The sequence below is a fragment of the Podospora pseudopauciseta genome (genome assembly GCF_035222475.1).
Source record: "Podospora pseudopauciseta strain CBS 411.78 chromosome 2 map unlocalized CBS411.78m_2, whole genome shotgun sequence".
Classification (NCBI taxonomy): Eukaryota; Fungi; Ascomycota; class Sordariomycetes; order Sordariales; family Podosporaceae; genus Podospora; species Podospora pseudopauciseta.
Window position 1 is genome coordinate 4823139 of NW_026946663.1, and position 13149 is coordinate 4836287.

At 50.5% G+C, this 13149-nt stretch overlaps 4 protein-coding genes across 4 annotated transcripts; 3 read left to right on the top strand and 1 right to left on the bottom strand.

Annotated features, from left to right (window-relative positions):
- Positions 1 to 2230: 2230 nt before the first annotated feature.
- On the bottom strand, positions 2231 to 4031 carry QC763_214150 (uncharacterized protein). Its single transcript, XM_062910455.1, has 2 exons — positions 3049 to 4031; positions 2231 to 2983 (listed from the first exon to the last, which is right to left on the bottom strand). The coding sequence occupies exons 1-2, from the start codon at positions 3780 to 3782 to the stop codon at positions 2512 to 2514; spliced, it is 1206 nt and encodes a 401-aa protein (XP_062769313.1). The 5' UTR covers positions 3783 to 4031; the 3' UTR covers positions 2231 to 2511.
- A 3290-nt stretch (positions 4032 to 7321) lies between these two features.
- Positions 7322 to 8713, top strand: QC763_214140 (uncharacterized protein; the record flags this gene model as incomplete). The annotated part of the gene is made up of 2 exons (XM_062910454.1): positions 7322 to 7682; positions 7745 to 8713. Exons 1-2 carry the CDS (start codon positions 7386 to 7388, stop codon positions 8711 to 8713), a joined length of 1266 nt encoding a protein of 421 aa, XP_062769314.1. The 5' UTR covers positions 7322 to 7385.
- Positions 8714 to 8952: 239 nt separating this feature from the next.
- On the top strand, positions 8953 to 9454 carry QC763_0044880 (uncharacterized protein; the record flags this gene model as incomplete). The annotated part of the gene is made up of 2 exons (XM_062905674.1): positions 8953 to 9182; positions 9445 to 9454. The coding sequence occupies 2 exons, from the start codon at positions 8953 to 8955 to the stop codon at positions 9452 to 9454; spliced, it is 240 nt and encodes a 79-aa protein (XP_062769315.1).
- A 1034-nt stretch (positions 9455 to 10488) lies between these two features.
- Positions 10489 to 12791, top strand: QC763_214135 (uncharacterized protein; the record flags this gene model as incomplete). Its single annotated transcript, XM_062910453.1, has 4 exons — positions 10489 to 10780; positions 10856 to 12037; positions 12063 to 12111; positions 12417 to 12791. 2 exons carry the CDS (start codon positions 10489 to 10491, stop codon positions 11851 to 11853), a joined length of 1290 nt encoding a protein of 429 aa, XP_062769316.1. The 3' UTR covers positions 11854 to 12037; positions 12063 to 12111; positions 12417 to 12791.
- Positions 12792 to 13149: the final 358 nt, after the last annotated feature.

Below are 13149 nucleotides of genomic sequence, written 5' to 3' on the forward strand. Positions count from 1 at the left end.
ATCTGATTGCAGACTTCCATCCAGATGCAGTCGTCTTTGCTGCCGCTGTGGGGTTGCCGGGTAAGCCAGGATGACTGGTGAGCGCAAAATCTTCCGTCGTCCTAACTCAATCTAAGAACTGTCAGGCAGAATCTCGTTCGGCGTATTAACGAGTCCACTCGGTCAAATATTCATGCAAACCCCTGTTCATTGTGTAATATTCTAGAAGATCAGAGCTCATTTGGGCATGGTTTGTGATACTGTAAGAAACTGCGTCGTTGGACTGATTAGTTTCTCCGCCTATGATTATCCGCAATAGTGCTGGGAAGCCGAGTTAATCATAGCTCTACTCATCCGGTATGCTCGGATCAAGTAGAATCAAGTGGTGTACGACTATGCATATATTCAAGCATTTAATAGGTATTGGCCAGTGTACGAATCGGATATCATCAAGATAAGTTGTTATAGACTAAAGAAACCTTTGAAATCCCTACAGGACGCCTGGCTGTAAGTCTTGTAAATGGTGCCAGTATCAACACCATCCATGGGGTCCTATATCGAGGATTAGTAACCCGAAAGCTCAGTCTCATATCTGCTAGTAGCGTTGCGACTTACTTTGCACTAGCCTCGTCTAACATCTCCCACATTCATACCAATCGCAAATACCTTCACAGATGTTGGAACACAGACAACGTCCATTGGTACAAAATCCTGTTCCGCCTCCGCAAGTTCCTCGTGCTGTTGGGCCCATGTTGAGGAGCATATCGCCGTTTGGCAGGATGACAGGGGCAGGTATGGCGAGCCCAAGTGGAATAATTAGCACCAAAGCCAATCTAATCATCGTGTTCATTTTTGCGTGCTTGAATTTGTCGAAGGTTTCGTTGTTTGGGCGGCGAAAAAGGTGACTGAAGCGTCGAGTAATCGGACTTTCACACCATCAAGACACTGAGGTCTCTTGCAAGAAGGGCTTTCAACGAGAGAGCTATATACATGAAGATGATGGCAAGCGGCCTCCCATCAAATTGTTGTATGTTGTGTTACAGGGCCCGAAAACAAACCCGCGTGTTGGTCGCGCCAGGTCTGTATTCATCCAAATGCCTTTCCGGGTGGTGAGGAGAATCAGTCTTGTATGGTACCGGCAGTTGGGGAGACTACCACAGACCTCCTTCATGTGGATCCAACTGTGTTCCTTCATTCTCTGCCTCTGAAGGTCCATGCCCGACCAGGATATCCGAGGAGCAAACAAGGCCACACTTGCGGCATTTGGGACCGGCGCTCCGCTACGAAAATTGGGTCAGCCATGTTCGCTGGTAGTTTCCATTGTTCGAGACCATATCTTTCCATACCCAACTCCTCCATTCTGTGATTCAAGCCCTCTACCCTCTCTCTGTCATTGCTCCGACAGGTCTCTCGAATATCACCTCAATACCTTCGACCTCACGTCACATTTGTGGTTGCTCCCACATTTCTATCAGACCCACACACGTGTGTTTCTCTGTGGTTTTAAGGCTTGTTTATCACACACACTTCTGTGGCTAGTTTTTTCTCTCTGTTAGATTTCTACCATCATCACTTTTCTCACCACTTTTGCCTCAATTTTTCGCGTCAGCGACTACTGTCCACTATCCCACATGATCTCATCCAATCTGCGATCAATTGTGTGATCATCTTGACGCTGCGCCGGCTTCTTTGAGCTATTCCGGGGGTCAGGCGTTGGCGAGTTATCACGAGATACTGGATTTATGGCAGCTTCCGAGTTCTTCTTCTATTGTCCACTGTCCCTCGACTTCATGGCGTGAATCTGTGTGCTGACCAGCTCAAGAAGTAAACGCTCTTTCTCCTGCTGATTGAGGCGCTCCTGTTCGCGCTCCTGTTCTCGCTCCTATTCCCGTATTTTTGCCTGAATGGGGTAGGTTTTCCTTCTCTCGAGATGAGGATGACAAAGCACGCAGTATCAGGCACCCATGCTTGGACGTCTGTGCACGTTTGTGTTGGACTTGGCTCACCGAAGCGTGGTTTTGTTACAAGGGCTGGAATTCTGGGCTTGGAAAAACACTTGATGAGGAATCCTTTCGTCCAACTGCTCTACTCTTCTGCTCGTGTACTCATCTCTCTCAAAGAGGTCCTCGCTTGTGATAACCTTGGCCATCTTCTAATAATACATCTGCTGCTGCCGCCAGTAACACGTCACTCGTTTCACTTCCCAACAACCGGCTCAAACATTCCAGTTTGAGTGAGCCACAAGAGAAAATGCAGTCTTGGCTGTGTTTTGTGGGCGAGGCACGATAACTCGCTTGAGGTCGCTTGATTGTTACAGGTAGATCCGGGAAGCAACAGGGACTGACGCTAGCGAGCAACCCCCCTGACTTCCAATGCTCCCCGGCCAACTTTTGTTTCTCCAAAACGTCAAGGATGAAGCTTTTCTTTTACTTTTCTTTCTTGCTCTTGTAACGAGGATAACCCTCAAACATACCGAGAAATACTTTGACGCTATACCTGCAAATGAAAGAAAAATTATGCGTGGCCGCTAAACTACTCCGGCATCGAACCTTTCCTAACAGTCTTCTGCATCTCGTATCCGCCTTCCTCATCACTCATGCTTCTTTTCCCATTACTGTATGTTGAAACCACCTCGACCTCATCAACCCGGCAAATGCGTTTTGGGTCGTGGCTGGTGCTCGATCCCAAAATCCCTGTGTCGCTCATATCATCTCCGCAACCAGGCCGCTCCTCCTCCATGTTTCCCTCGGCCTTGACAGTAATGACGATCCCAGTCCGATTTGCACCATACTGGGGCGTCGTAGCCTGGTAATACTGTCTGCCCTTTGTGCGGACCGAGGTGCGCACTTCGTTAAAAAGCACGCGCAACGCAGGGATAGAGGCGGCCATGATGGTGACAGAGATTTCCGCAGTGTCGTAGATGTTGAGCTGGGCGGTATAGAACGAGTCCATTTTGAGGAGATTTTGAAGCGAGACAGTCTTGACTATGGCCATAATTGCGGCGCTGTGGCAGTAAGACACAGGTTAGCGCACGTCGGAGCACTGGAGAGAAACGAAAGAAACACAGACATGATTCCCATGCTCATGGCGATACCCACGCCTAGTTTCTCCTTGGTCCGCATTTGCAGCTTCGAAATGATCATCCACGGCAACAAGGCTAACACAAGATCGCAGAGGGCCGAGTATGCCCCGGACACATATGCAAGCACGAGTGAGACGTTGAATGAATGGCATGAACCCTCGACGTTCAAGTCCCACGTCTTCTGGATCGGTGTGCAAAGGAGCCACGGGACCATGGCAGAGAGTCCGAAGGCGATGTTCATGCTGATGATGATGAACCATACGGCCCACTTCATCCAACCCTCGGAGAAGCGTAGCATGGTAATGGCGAAGGCTGTTTTACTCCAGGACATTGCAGTGATGGTAAGGGTCGCTCGCGGCATCATAAGAAGGAGCTCTTTGGTGGAAGGCATTGGACTGACACCGGGTTTGTCCCAAGGATGCTTCCCGTAACCCACATCTGCCACCAGCGTCGTCATCAAGCAGGTCGCTACCAGGTGGATGACCTGTGATACGATCAAGAAGTGATCATCCCACCATAGCCGCCGGCTGCCGATAAGCTTGCAGTAGACTCTTGTGCCTAGAAATAACCCCGCCGCGCACCATAGTGACCAACCGACGGCGAGGAGCTGGGGGCCGGCATTGTCATGGGATAGAAGGGCCGGGTCGCCATAATCGATCATTGGAGGACCCATTGCGTTGCCGCCGTCAGTCGAAGGAGGTCGTTGTACTGATCGGTCCATGTCGTTCGGGAATGGACTTCAGGTTAGGTACGTGACATTCCTGTAACGATAAACATGAGGAAAAAGATAAAAGAGAATATAATAAGAGAGAAGAGTCCGGGGAAGGTCACATTAGAGATAAAGTATTGCAGATCGTTCGATTCCACAGGGGGGATCGGATCTGCAATATTGAGCCATTCTTTTCAGGGGAAAGGAAGCAGTGGAGTCTAGACCCGAACCACGGGACTGGTTTCGCGCACAGAACCTTCGAATCTGCCAACAACGGCTGACACTAATACACGACACACAGACGCACACCTCTTGCCGAATCCGTATTCGGTGCTCGGTCTCAAGCAACTTCCTTGGTAGCTGGTGTCGTTTTACCTAATAAGCGATGAGGATCTCGCAGCTATCACCTCACTCCCAGTGGAGCGCTTAAGTTGGCTACATGCACCTCATCCTTTAAGGTAGCATGTGCACCGACACACCTGCATCTATTCGGCCATTCCCGCAAGAGTCTGAAGCAAGGAGGTTTGATTGATCAAAGCGTTTTTACATATTTTATTATCTTTCTTGCGAAAAACCTCGGAGACGTACAAACCCCAACAGTAGAAATCATCTAATACCTCATGATTCGCCAAAACCTTTCCGCCATGGCTTCTCCGCGACCATGGAGTCTGCTAGCTTGGCGCGCTGCAGGACTGCCTCAGGAACGCCTGGACAGGAGTCCATCATCAGGCTAGGGGGTAATCCGGTAGGCAGATAGCTCAAACCTGTAGAAGCAAAAGGACATCCTACCCACAGCGTAGGCCGGGTGGTATGTATCTCTTCAAAACCGATATCCATATCCTGCAATGGCGTGAAAGAGAGTGGTCTTCCGGTTGCTTCAATTAGGTAAGCAACCTGAAACATCTTCGAACAGGGCAGGTTTACATTGATGCGGGAGGTACCTCCGCTTGGCAACTCGCGAATCTATGGTAGGACTTCAGACTATTAAGTTCATACTAGGTACCTATTCACCACACAGCCGTCCTCCAAAGTCAATTGTAAACATGAGCTTGGAAACACCCAAAAGTAAAGAGCACAGGACACCCAAAGTTCTTCGATACCTTGGGAAGGTCGATGTCGACTGCAGATACCGGTGGAAAAAGGCACAGTGGGGAGTGTTGGCGACTACCGAAAGGCCTGCTGGGATTGTCTACATGGACATCACCTTCAAGCAACCACCAGGGTTTGGCTTCAGAGCGCAACTGTTTTTGTCACGTTGAGCCAGGACGCAACCTTGAACACACGACGCCAGCACAAGTCTTTGTCCGCTTGATTCCGACTACTCCGTTCAGATGACACAACAGTTTAGACCCAAGTCTTTGACTGGCACACCGACTGTTCAGTGGGAAGAGAAGTCAAACTCCTTCATCCCAACCTTCGGCGCTATGGGGCTTCGAGCTAGTAGGTGTAGGCCACCGGTCTACCACCTCAATCAGTCGTGTTGATCAGCGGCTGTTCAAAGGGACTGTAGGAAGACCAAAAGACCCGCAAGATTACTGCACGTTGGAGTGGGAGTTCATCGGCAATGAGCTGGACCCCAGCAAAGCAAACAAACAGGAGTACAACACGGCTTTCTCCTTTGAACACAGCGGAAAGCCAGTCATCATGCAAGTGGATATCCGTCAGCGGAAGGTACAACGCAAGAGCCCAATTAAACACAATCTTCTTACTAAAGTTTTCAACCCAGTTCGGGGAGAGTGGTAGCTCTACTCTCACCCACCTCGACCTTAGCAAGCAATGGAACTTAAGAAAGTTTTTGATCCAATCGTCGATGGTCTCGACATGGCCATGCATATGGAAAATTGTGGTAATTCTAACACAGTGGTTCCGGACGCAGTTCCAGCTCAATTCCATCTCCTGAATTGGCAAAGCTCGAGTAACAGTGTTCACGGCCCACCAAATGCCCAAACACAAGCCCAAAGCGAAGTCAACATCACATTCAAGCCAACGGCCAGGAGGATCGTCAAAATGGTCCACAGCCGATGAAGCCGGAAGAGCCCCAACAGCAACAACTGAACACAGCACCAAAACAAATATAAGGACTTCCGACAGGATTCTAACCGCACCGCGCAGTGAAGCTCTCGAGGATGCCATCAAGGAGTTTGTCTGGGTCCCAGGACTTCTCATTCTGATTACCTGAATTCTCTCGTTGCCATTACCGGGTGGCTTTCCTCAAGGCCGGAGCCACCCGCTTGCAGACCTTCACAGCACCAACAGAGAGCATGGAGGAAGAAAAAGACCGAAGATTTTGGACGAAGCCAAAATGACGTCTGGGAGTGAAGCATCAGGGATTTCTGGCAGTCTGGTCTGGGAAGGCTCGCCTGATACGACCGCTAAATCAATCAAAAGCAGAGGGCAAGTAGGAGGTCACGGTGCAGGTAGATCTTTTCATTCAACAAAAGGAGCGTCATCAACAGGAGGAAGAAGGCCTATGACATACTAGTATTAAACATCGGACGACTAGCGGGAGAATGGTTATCATTCGGGAGTTTTATTTGCGGATTAGCGACCAAAAGAGTTCATATTTTACCTATGTACTCATACCATGAGCGAGTTTTCATTCCAACAAAGAAAGGAAAACCGAGGATAGGTGTTGTAGTGAGGCCTATATCATATACATAGCCATCCGTTGCATGCAGCTCGGCTACACGTAGCAAAAATCGTACTTTGTCAGCCTCAGACAGACATGACTTCATAAGTCAAACTCACAAGTCAAACCCGGGTACGTGGTAAGCCAATCTGAATCGAGTAAGCTGGATCGTTTGACTGGATGTAGGTTTCACTCAAGCTTGCGCTCATCGTTGCGACTAGGGTGCACATGTCGGAGTCAATATATAAGGCCGACCAAAAGATCGCCGTTCAAATAACTACTGGTGTTTGTAGTCAACGGACTATTAGCTCAATCCTTCATATTCAACTCGGACACCCTACCTCCACCTGATATAACGCAAACGCTGCCTGTAACCTGTCGACCACGCGGTCATATTAAAAGTGCAACTATGAACGGGGGTTTTTCCACGTTGTCTTGGGTCTTTTAACCCTCTTGGCGTCCAGCAAAATCCAAAGCTTGTCCGTTGATGAGAATCAGCGCTGGATGTTTTGGTTGGAGAGGGGGATCTTCGGATAGATTAAGCTTTTTTGGATGAATATGTCTGGGCCCGCCGCCAAGGCCCTTACCGGATGATGGCACCCCGCTCCGAAGGGTCCCTCTGTTGCTTTTGCGATGAATCCTATTTATCGATCCTTGGCTCTCTATCTGGTCCTTTAGTTTCCGTGGGGTAAGTGACCACAGATCCGGCCGCATGAATGGGCATAGATACCCATCAAGACAAGCGTGGCGACGCGATGACGATGAAGGGCACCAACCCGGTAATTAAGTACGACCTCGGGAGTAGGGAGCAGAAACATGGGAATAAATGAATAGAAGGAATGAGTGACATAAGAAAGGGAGGGCCTGCCGCACCCTCCTACTTTGTCTCGGATGCTGCCGAGCCTTTCTCCATTCCTTCCAACTGTCGTGTTGTGGCATCCAGAATCAAAACAACGAGCGAGAGGGAAACACTCACAAGAGCAAAGATGGGCCATATCATCAACACCGTCGCGAGTGTCGCGGCTTTGACCGCGCTCTTCGTCCCCGAAGTAGCTGCTCAGTCATGCCCGGGCGTCAACAGTCGCTTCCAGCCCCGTATGGGTTCTGGGTACCGGTTCAGCTTGCTTGCTACCGGGCTCCGCCAGCCCAGACACATAACCATCGATAGCGCCGGTAACCTCCTTGTCGCTGAAGGTGGTTCTCAGTCAGTCAGACGCTTGGTCCTTCAGGATCAGGGCAACATCGTTTGTGTTCAGTCCAACACCCAGCTCAGCGGTACCAACGTAAGCCACCCCCATTGCAAGCAAGATGGATATGAGGGTGGAGCTGATAAGGAAGGCGACAGACCAACCATGGTATTGCTCTTTCTGCTGATGGCAGGACACTCTTCACGTCCAACTTGGCCTCGGTGAACGCCTACTCCTATGACCCGGCCACAGGACAGGTTGGCTCCGGACGCCAGATTGTAAACGGAATGTCCAACACGGGCACTCACCCGACCAGAGCCATTGCTACCTCCAAGTGGTCCCCAGACACCATTCTCGTGGCGCGTGGTTCTCAAAACAACATTGATACCACGACCACTCAGACTTCCTCTGGTCGTTCGATGATCAAGACCTTCTCCATCTCGGCTGGCACGCAGTCAACCATCAACTACAACACGGGCGGCGAGGTCCTTGGCTGGGGTCTCCGCAATATCGTCGGCTTGACCGAGGACCCTGCCTACGGCGGCATCTGGTCTGTCGAGAACCAGATGGACGACCTCCGACTCAACGGTCGTGACATCCACAACAACAACCCAGCTGAGCGCCTCAGCTACCACGGCGTTCTCAACGCCACCACCAACCGATACAAGGGTCTCAACTACGGGTACCCCTCTTGCGTCCCAGCCTGGGACCCCCAAAACGTCGGCATCAACGGTCTGGTGGTGGGCTCCCTCTTCAAGCCCGACTCTGTCCCCAACGCCAACGACTGTGCCAACCGCATGACGGGCCGTCTCCATTTCCACGCTCACACTGCTCCTCTTGATGTCAAGTTCACCGCCAACGGAACTGCCGCATACATTGCGTTCCACGGCAGCTGGAACCGCAACCCTGCTGATGGATACCGTGTCATGAGGGTGGACTTCCGGAACGGCGATCCAGTGGCCGACGTCAGCTCGACGACGGCACAGATTCCGGTCATGGAGAACAGCAATGTCGGCGGCTGCCCCAACAACTGCTTCCGTCCGGTCGGTCTGGCGTTTGATGCCAAGGGTCGCTTGTATGTGTCGAGCGACACGACCGGTGAGATTTATGTCATCTATGGCGCTTGAGCAGGGTGAGATGGGTCAGCCTGTCGTTTCTGTGTATCTACCTGGTATTGAGTGCGGCCGAGTTAGACAACGAGGATCAGGTTGTGTCACCTACATGTCGTTACAGTGATCGATGCGAATGTGGTTGGAATGCAGAGAACCATGGAAGGGAAGATGTCAAAAGGCTGGGCGCAGCATGTCAAATAAAGCCAAGCCCAGGTGCCAAACAAGAGCGAGAAAAAGAAAAGAAATTGGCGGAAATGGAGCAAGTGCAACTACCGAAGCTAGTAATTGAGCCAGATAAGGGCACGCAAGCGACCAAACCTCTCATTCTTTTCCGTCAGCAACTGCCAGTCAAGTCAGATCAGGTCATGTCTCACGTGGAAAAGCATCTCCGAAATGAAACAGGCACTTTTGGGGAGCCCCAGAAGCCAAGAGTGTGGGGAGCTCCACTAAACGACACGCCAAGAGAGTTTCGGCAACAGGGCATGTGAGGGACGTGGACGACAACCCTTGGCATCGAACTGTTGCATCGTCACCATTCACCCGTCCGAACACATATTAGCTGATATCGCCATCATTTATTGGCCTTGAGTATCCTGGAAAATCCCTTGCACACCGTAGGACACCACTGACTCCACCTGGCCGGAATATTTCGTCCAAATCCTTACCCAACCAACGCCTTGTGCCGGTTCATCAGCTCGCCGTTTGACCTCTTGCTATATGTGCAGACCTGCTGATAAGCTTCACAGGCACTTGTAAAGTGGCGGTTTTGTGTTACCTTGAACACCACCGCTCTTGTGGCCATTGAGTCAAGACCGCCACCGCCATGTCACAAGGGAACTTTGAACCAGCCCAACAACACCTACAACGCGTACATGGCCTTAATGAGCTTATCACGTTCGCCATACGTACAGGTACACTTTAGCCACATTACCTGCAACAGGGACTCTGACTTATACAGCTGACCACATCATCCACATGCTTGTTCGGTGAGGATGACAATGGCACTGTTTCGAACCTCTGAGACTATTCAAAACCATACGGCTTGGTCACGCCATACACCTATATGTTCTGTCCCCCCTCTTTATCACTCATGAAAGCAACCTAATAGGGTGCCTCAATCCGCCAACATCGATGAGCGCATAATGCTCGCTGCAGTATTCATGCGAGTGGTCTGGAGCAATGATAATCAGGCCAATACGAAACCGTCCCAACCATCCGTCACCATGCATGGAAGCACAAATGCCGACTACGTTCAAAGATCCGAGTACTGTTCACAGTTGATTTGGTTGGGACTGGCTACAACGGAAGTTTGAATCTACAAGAAGTAGTAAGTCTGATCCTTGTGCGTTCAGAGGTACCAAGAGCACAAAGCGAAACAATATCTTTAATCTGCCTCACACAGGTCTGAGTAATCGATATTATGCAGATCTATCAGAACGCATAGCTCATGGGGGGTACTGGGAGGCTCTCTTGCCAGATTTCTGGCTCCTGTTTGGTGAGAATACATATCAGCCAGCCACCAGAGCTTGCGGCTGAATCCCAAAGTTCTTGAGTCGCTGCATAAGAGAATAGTCTCAATGGCGTTTACGGGAACTACCTATCATGATCGAGTACCAGAGAGGTCGGATATCAGGATATAAGACTGCCCCGCCATTGCTGTTTTGTCACCACACAGATCCTCAACTAGAAGCCTCAAACATTGTTTCTAGCACTCAATCTAGCACTCAAGTTTTCACACCAATATCGAACCGTCCTACGCAAATTTACCTCACCTATCCTTGAACTTCAACATGGCCGACATCCGCACACTTCACTGGTATGAGTCGGCGGCTGACAATCAAGCGATTACTGCCAATGGCTGGAGATTCCAGGTGGCCAAGTCGGTTGCTACAGGAAATGGAGCACCCATTTACAATGTCGTGTGGCAGTCCCAAGGTGTTGCCCCCGTTACCGATATTTCCTGGAAAGCTCAGTATGCTCTCAACTGGACCGCCGCTCTGATCTCGCCTGGCGTCAAAGTCAACGTTGGCGGTAGATGGCAGCGATGTAACAAAGGCGAGACCTACGATCTAAACCCACAAGGTACTTTACCTATCTTGAGTTGCTTCTATTAATATTATCAAGTAGCATCTTTGCTAACTAGTGTATCTTGCATAGGATACTGGGTGCCCTCTGCAACACCGGCTGGCCCTGATGGTGCTGGCTGGCTCAACATTGGCAACATTGATTATGCATACCCGCATGTCCTTGGAATCCATATCATCGTGGGAGTTTTGAACAACCAGACAGGGAGATACGAACCTATCTTTGTGGACCAGGCAACCCTTCCGCAGGGCAGCTCGGCGAAATACCAGCCACAAGAGAGTGTGAGTTGGTGGCTCGAGGGGAGTGATCTCACTGGTCAGGTCTTCAGCGACACCAAATCCAACGCCACAACCTTCGACTTCACGAATCCGAGCAACCCCCTCACAGATTCTTATGAGTGGTCAACTTCGTACATAATGCGCCAAGGCCAATGGGTCATTGCAGCCGGACCTGTTCCCCAGGCCTTCCGTGCACCTCCTCCGTCTGAAAACAGGGTCAACCCCCTCGGCGGGAAGGATCCAATTCTTCTCGACTTGGATGTAGGAAGCTGGATTGTCAGATTCAACCCCCCCTTGCTCGGCGGTGCTATGGGGGTCGCTGTCACAGCTCTCTCGGAAAATCTCAAGCAACAGTTCAAGGGACTTGAGGTCCAGGCTGTGGGCAGCGAAGGTACCGCGCTCACAATCCAGTACGAGGCTGGTTCGGCTCCTGGAGCCCTTGAACATATCGGATTTCCCCGCGGTTCTCCCGGATCTCAAAGCACAATCGACAGCGCACTGAGGGAGTTGCAGACAGCCGGCGAACTCCCTCAAACCGAGGAATGGCTTATCGAGCCGGCACCCGTGGAGGAAACAAATGGTTCAGCACCGATCCAGGTGCGCAAGAGCAAAGTCAATGGGGCCAGCACCCATACCAACACCAACAATAACAGTAACAGCAACAACAGCGGCTTGGCCTACCGCTACGGCCCCGCTCCTACTGACCAAAACCCGAACAACTTTGCCGCCAACTACCAGACCAAGTCCCCCTTCCTGCAGCAGGGCTATCCCTCAAACCCCATCTCAACCTAGTATCCCTATAAGCCCCACACCGTCAGCACCCTCTCTGTCCCCGTTCGCGGCTCCTTTTCTCTGTTCAAGTTTTATCTCCTACAAAGAAAGACGAGCACCGAGTTGAACAGGAACAGCCACATCTTCGACAACAAGGACAACCACAGCAACAACTACCATGACGGCAACAACGGCAGCAACAACGGCAACAACAATGGCAGCAACAACAGCAATGACTACAATGACAACAACAACAAAACCAACTTCTTTGATGGATGAGTAAACAAAGTCCATCCGTTTTCTTGACGTGTACCCCGGTTCTGGTCCCTTGCTTGGCTGGCTCAGGGGTCAATGTTTTTGTTCTATCACCATGCCAACTGTGATGGAAGAAATGGCAGGCTAACTTGGAGATCCCCAGTGTTTTGGATTCAATCACGGGACGTAGAGCAGTAATACATTGTCCTGATATCAATCTCAAGCGGTGTTTTGATCTTGTAGCATTCTCTTGTGGACAACGTCTCATGTACATTCCAAACTATTTGTTTCTTGCACAACATCACCCTTTTGCTGTCATATTCGTCTAGTGATGAGGCATTTGTGCCAGCATCTTCCCACTCACCAACAAGTTTATTAGAACCAACAATTTCTTCCATGACTTCGATGTCTGCCGCTGACATCATGTCAACTCTGATGCTGTGACACCCACCCTTCCCACTCTCTCGGGGACGCCGGAGACATCGGATGGCGGATGAGGGATCCTTCCTTGATGTGGTGTACACACGGGTTGCGCATGATCATGTACAGTTGAGGCAAAAGGTGAGGCATGACTGGCGGACCGACGGGCGGATGAACCAGACTGTTGGTAACCGGAGGCGGAGTTTTAACGTCTGGGGGGTTAGTCAGTCAGGAAGAGTGGAACATAAGGCTATCAGCTAATGTTTACGAGATCGCGTTGTTTGGTGGTAAGGAAGTAGAATTTTGAAATTTCACCTGTCATCTGGTGGTGATTTGCCGCCATGAATCTTGCCATTGAAGAATTTCCCAAGATGAGGGGCTTTGACATAGGGCCGAGTTTCTATATCCATCACCGAACGCTCAACTCTGACCGGAGCTACAATCTCCGTCTCGGTCAACCACATAGGAAACTCGGCCCTTCCAACATCCCAACTGAACCCTCGGGATCACAGGATCAACTTCTAGATTGGGAACGTCCTCACCAGTCATTCGGATGAAATTCATGTCTTTTCTGAACACCGATCCTCCATCATCCGGGGAAGCCACAAATTCAAAATTAAACACGGAGCCAGTTTTTACACA

Coding starts and splice junctions, on each gene's coding strand:
- QC763_214150 (XM_062910455.1), bottom strand. CDS start 3,782: ATGGACCGATCAGTACAACGACCTCCTTCGACTGACGGCGGCAACGCA. Junction 2,984..3,048: donor GCCATGAGCATGGGAATCAT/GTCTGTGTTTCT, acceptor TTACTGCCACAG/CGCCGCAATTATGGCCATAG.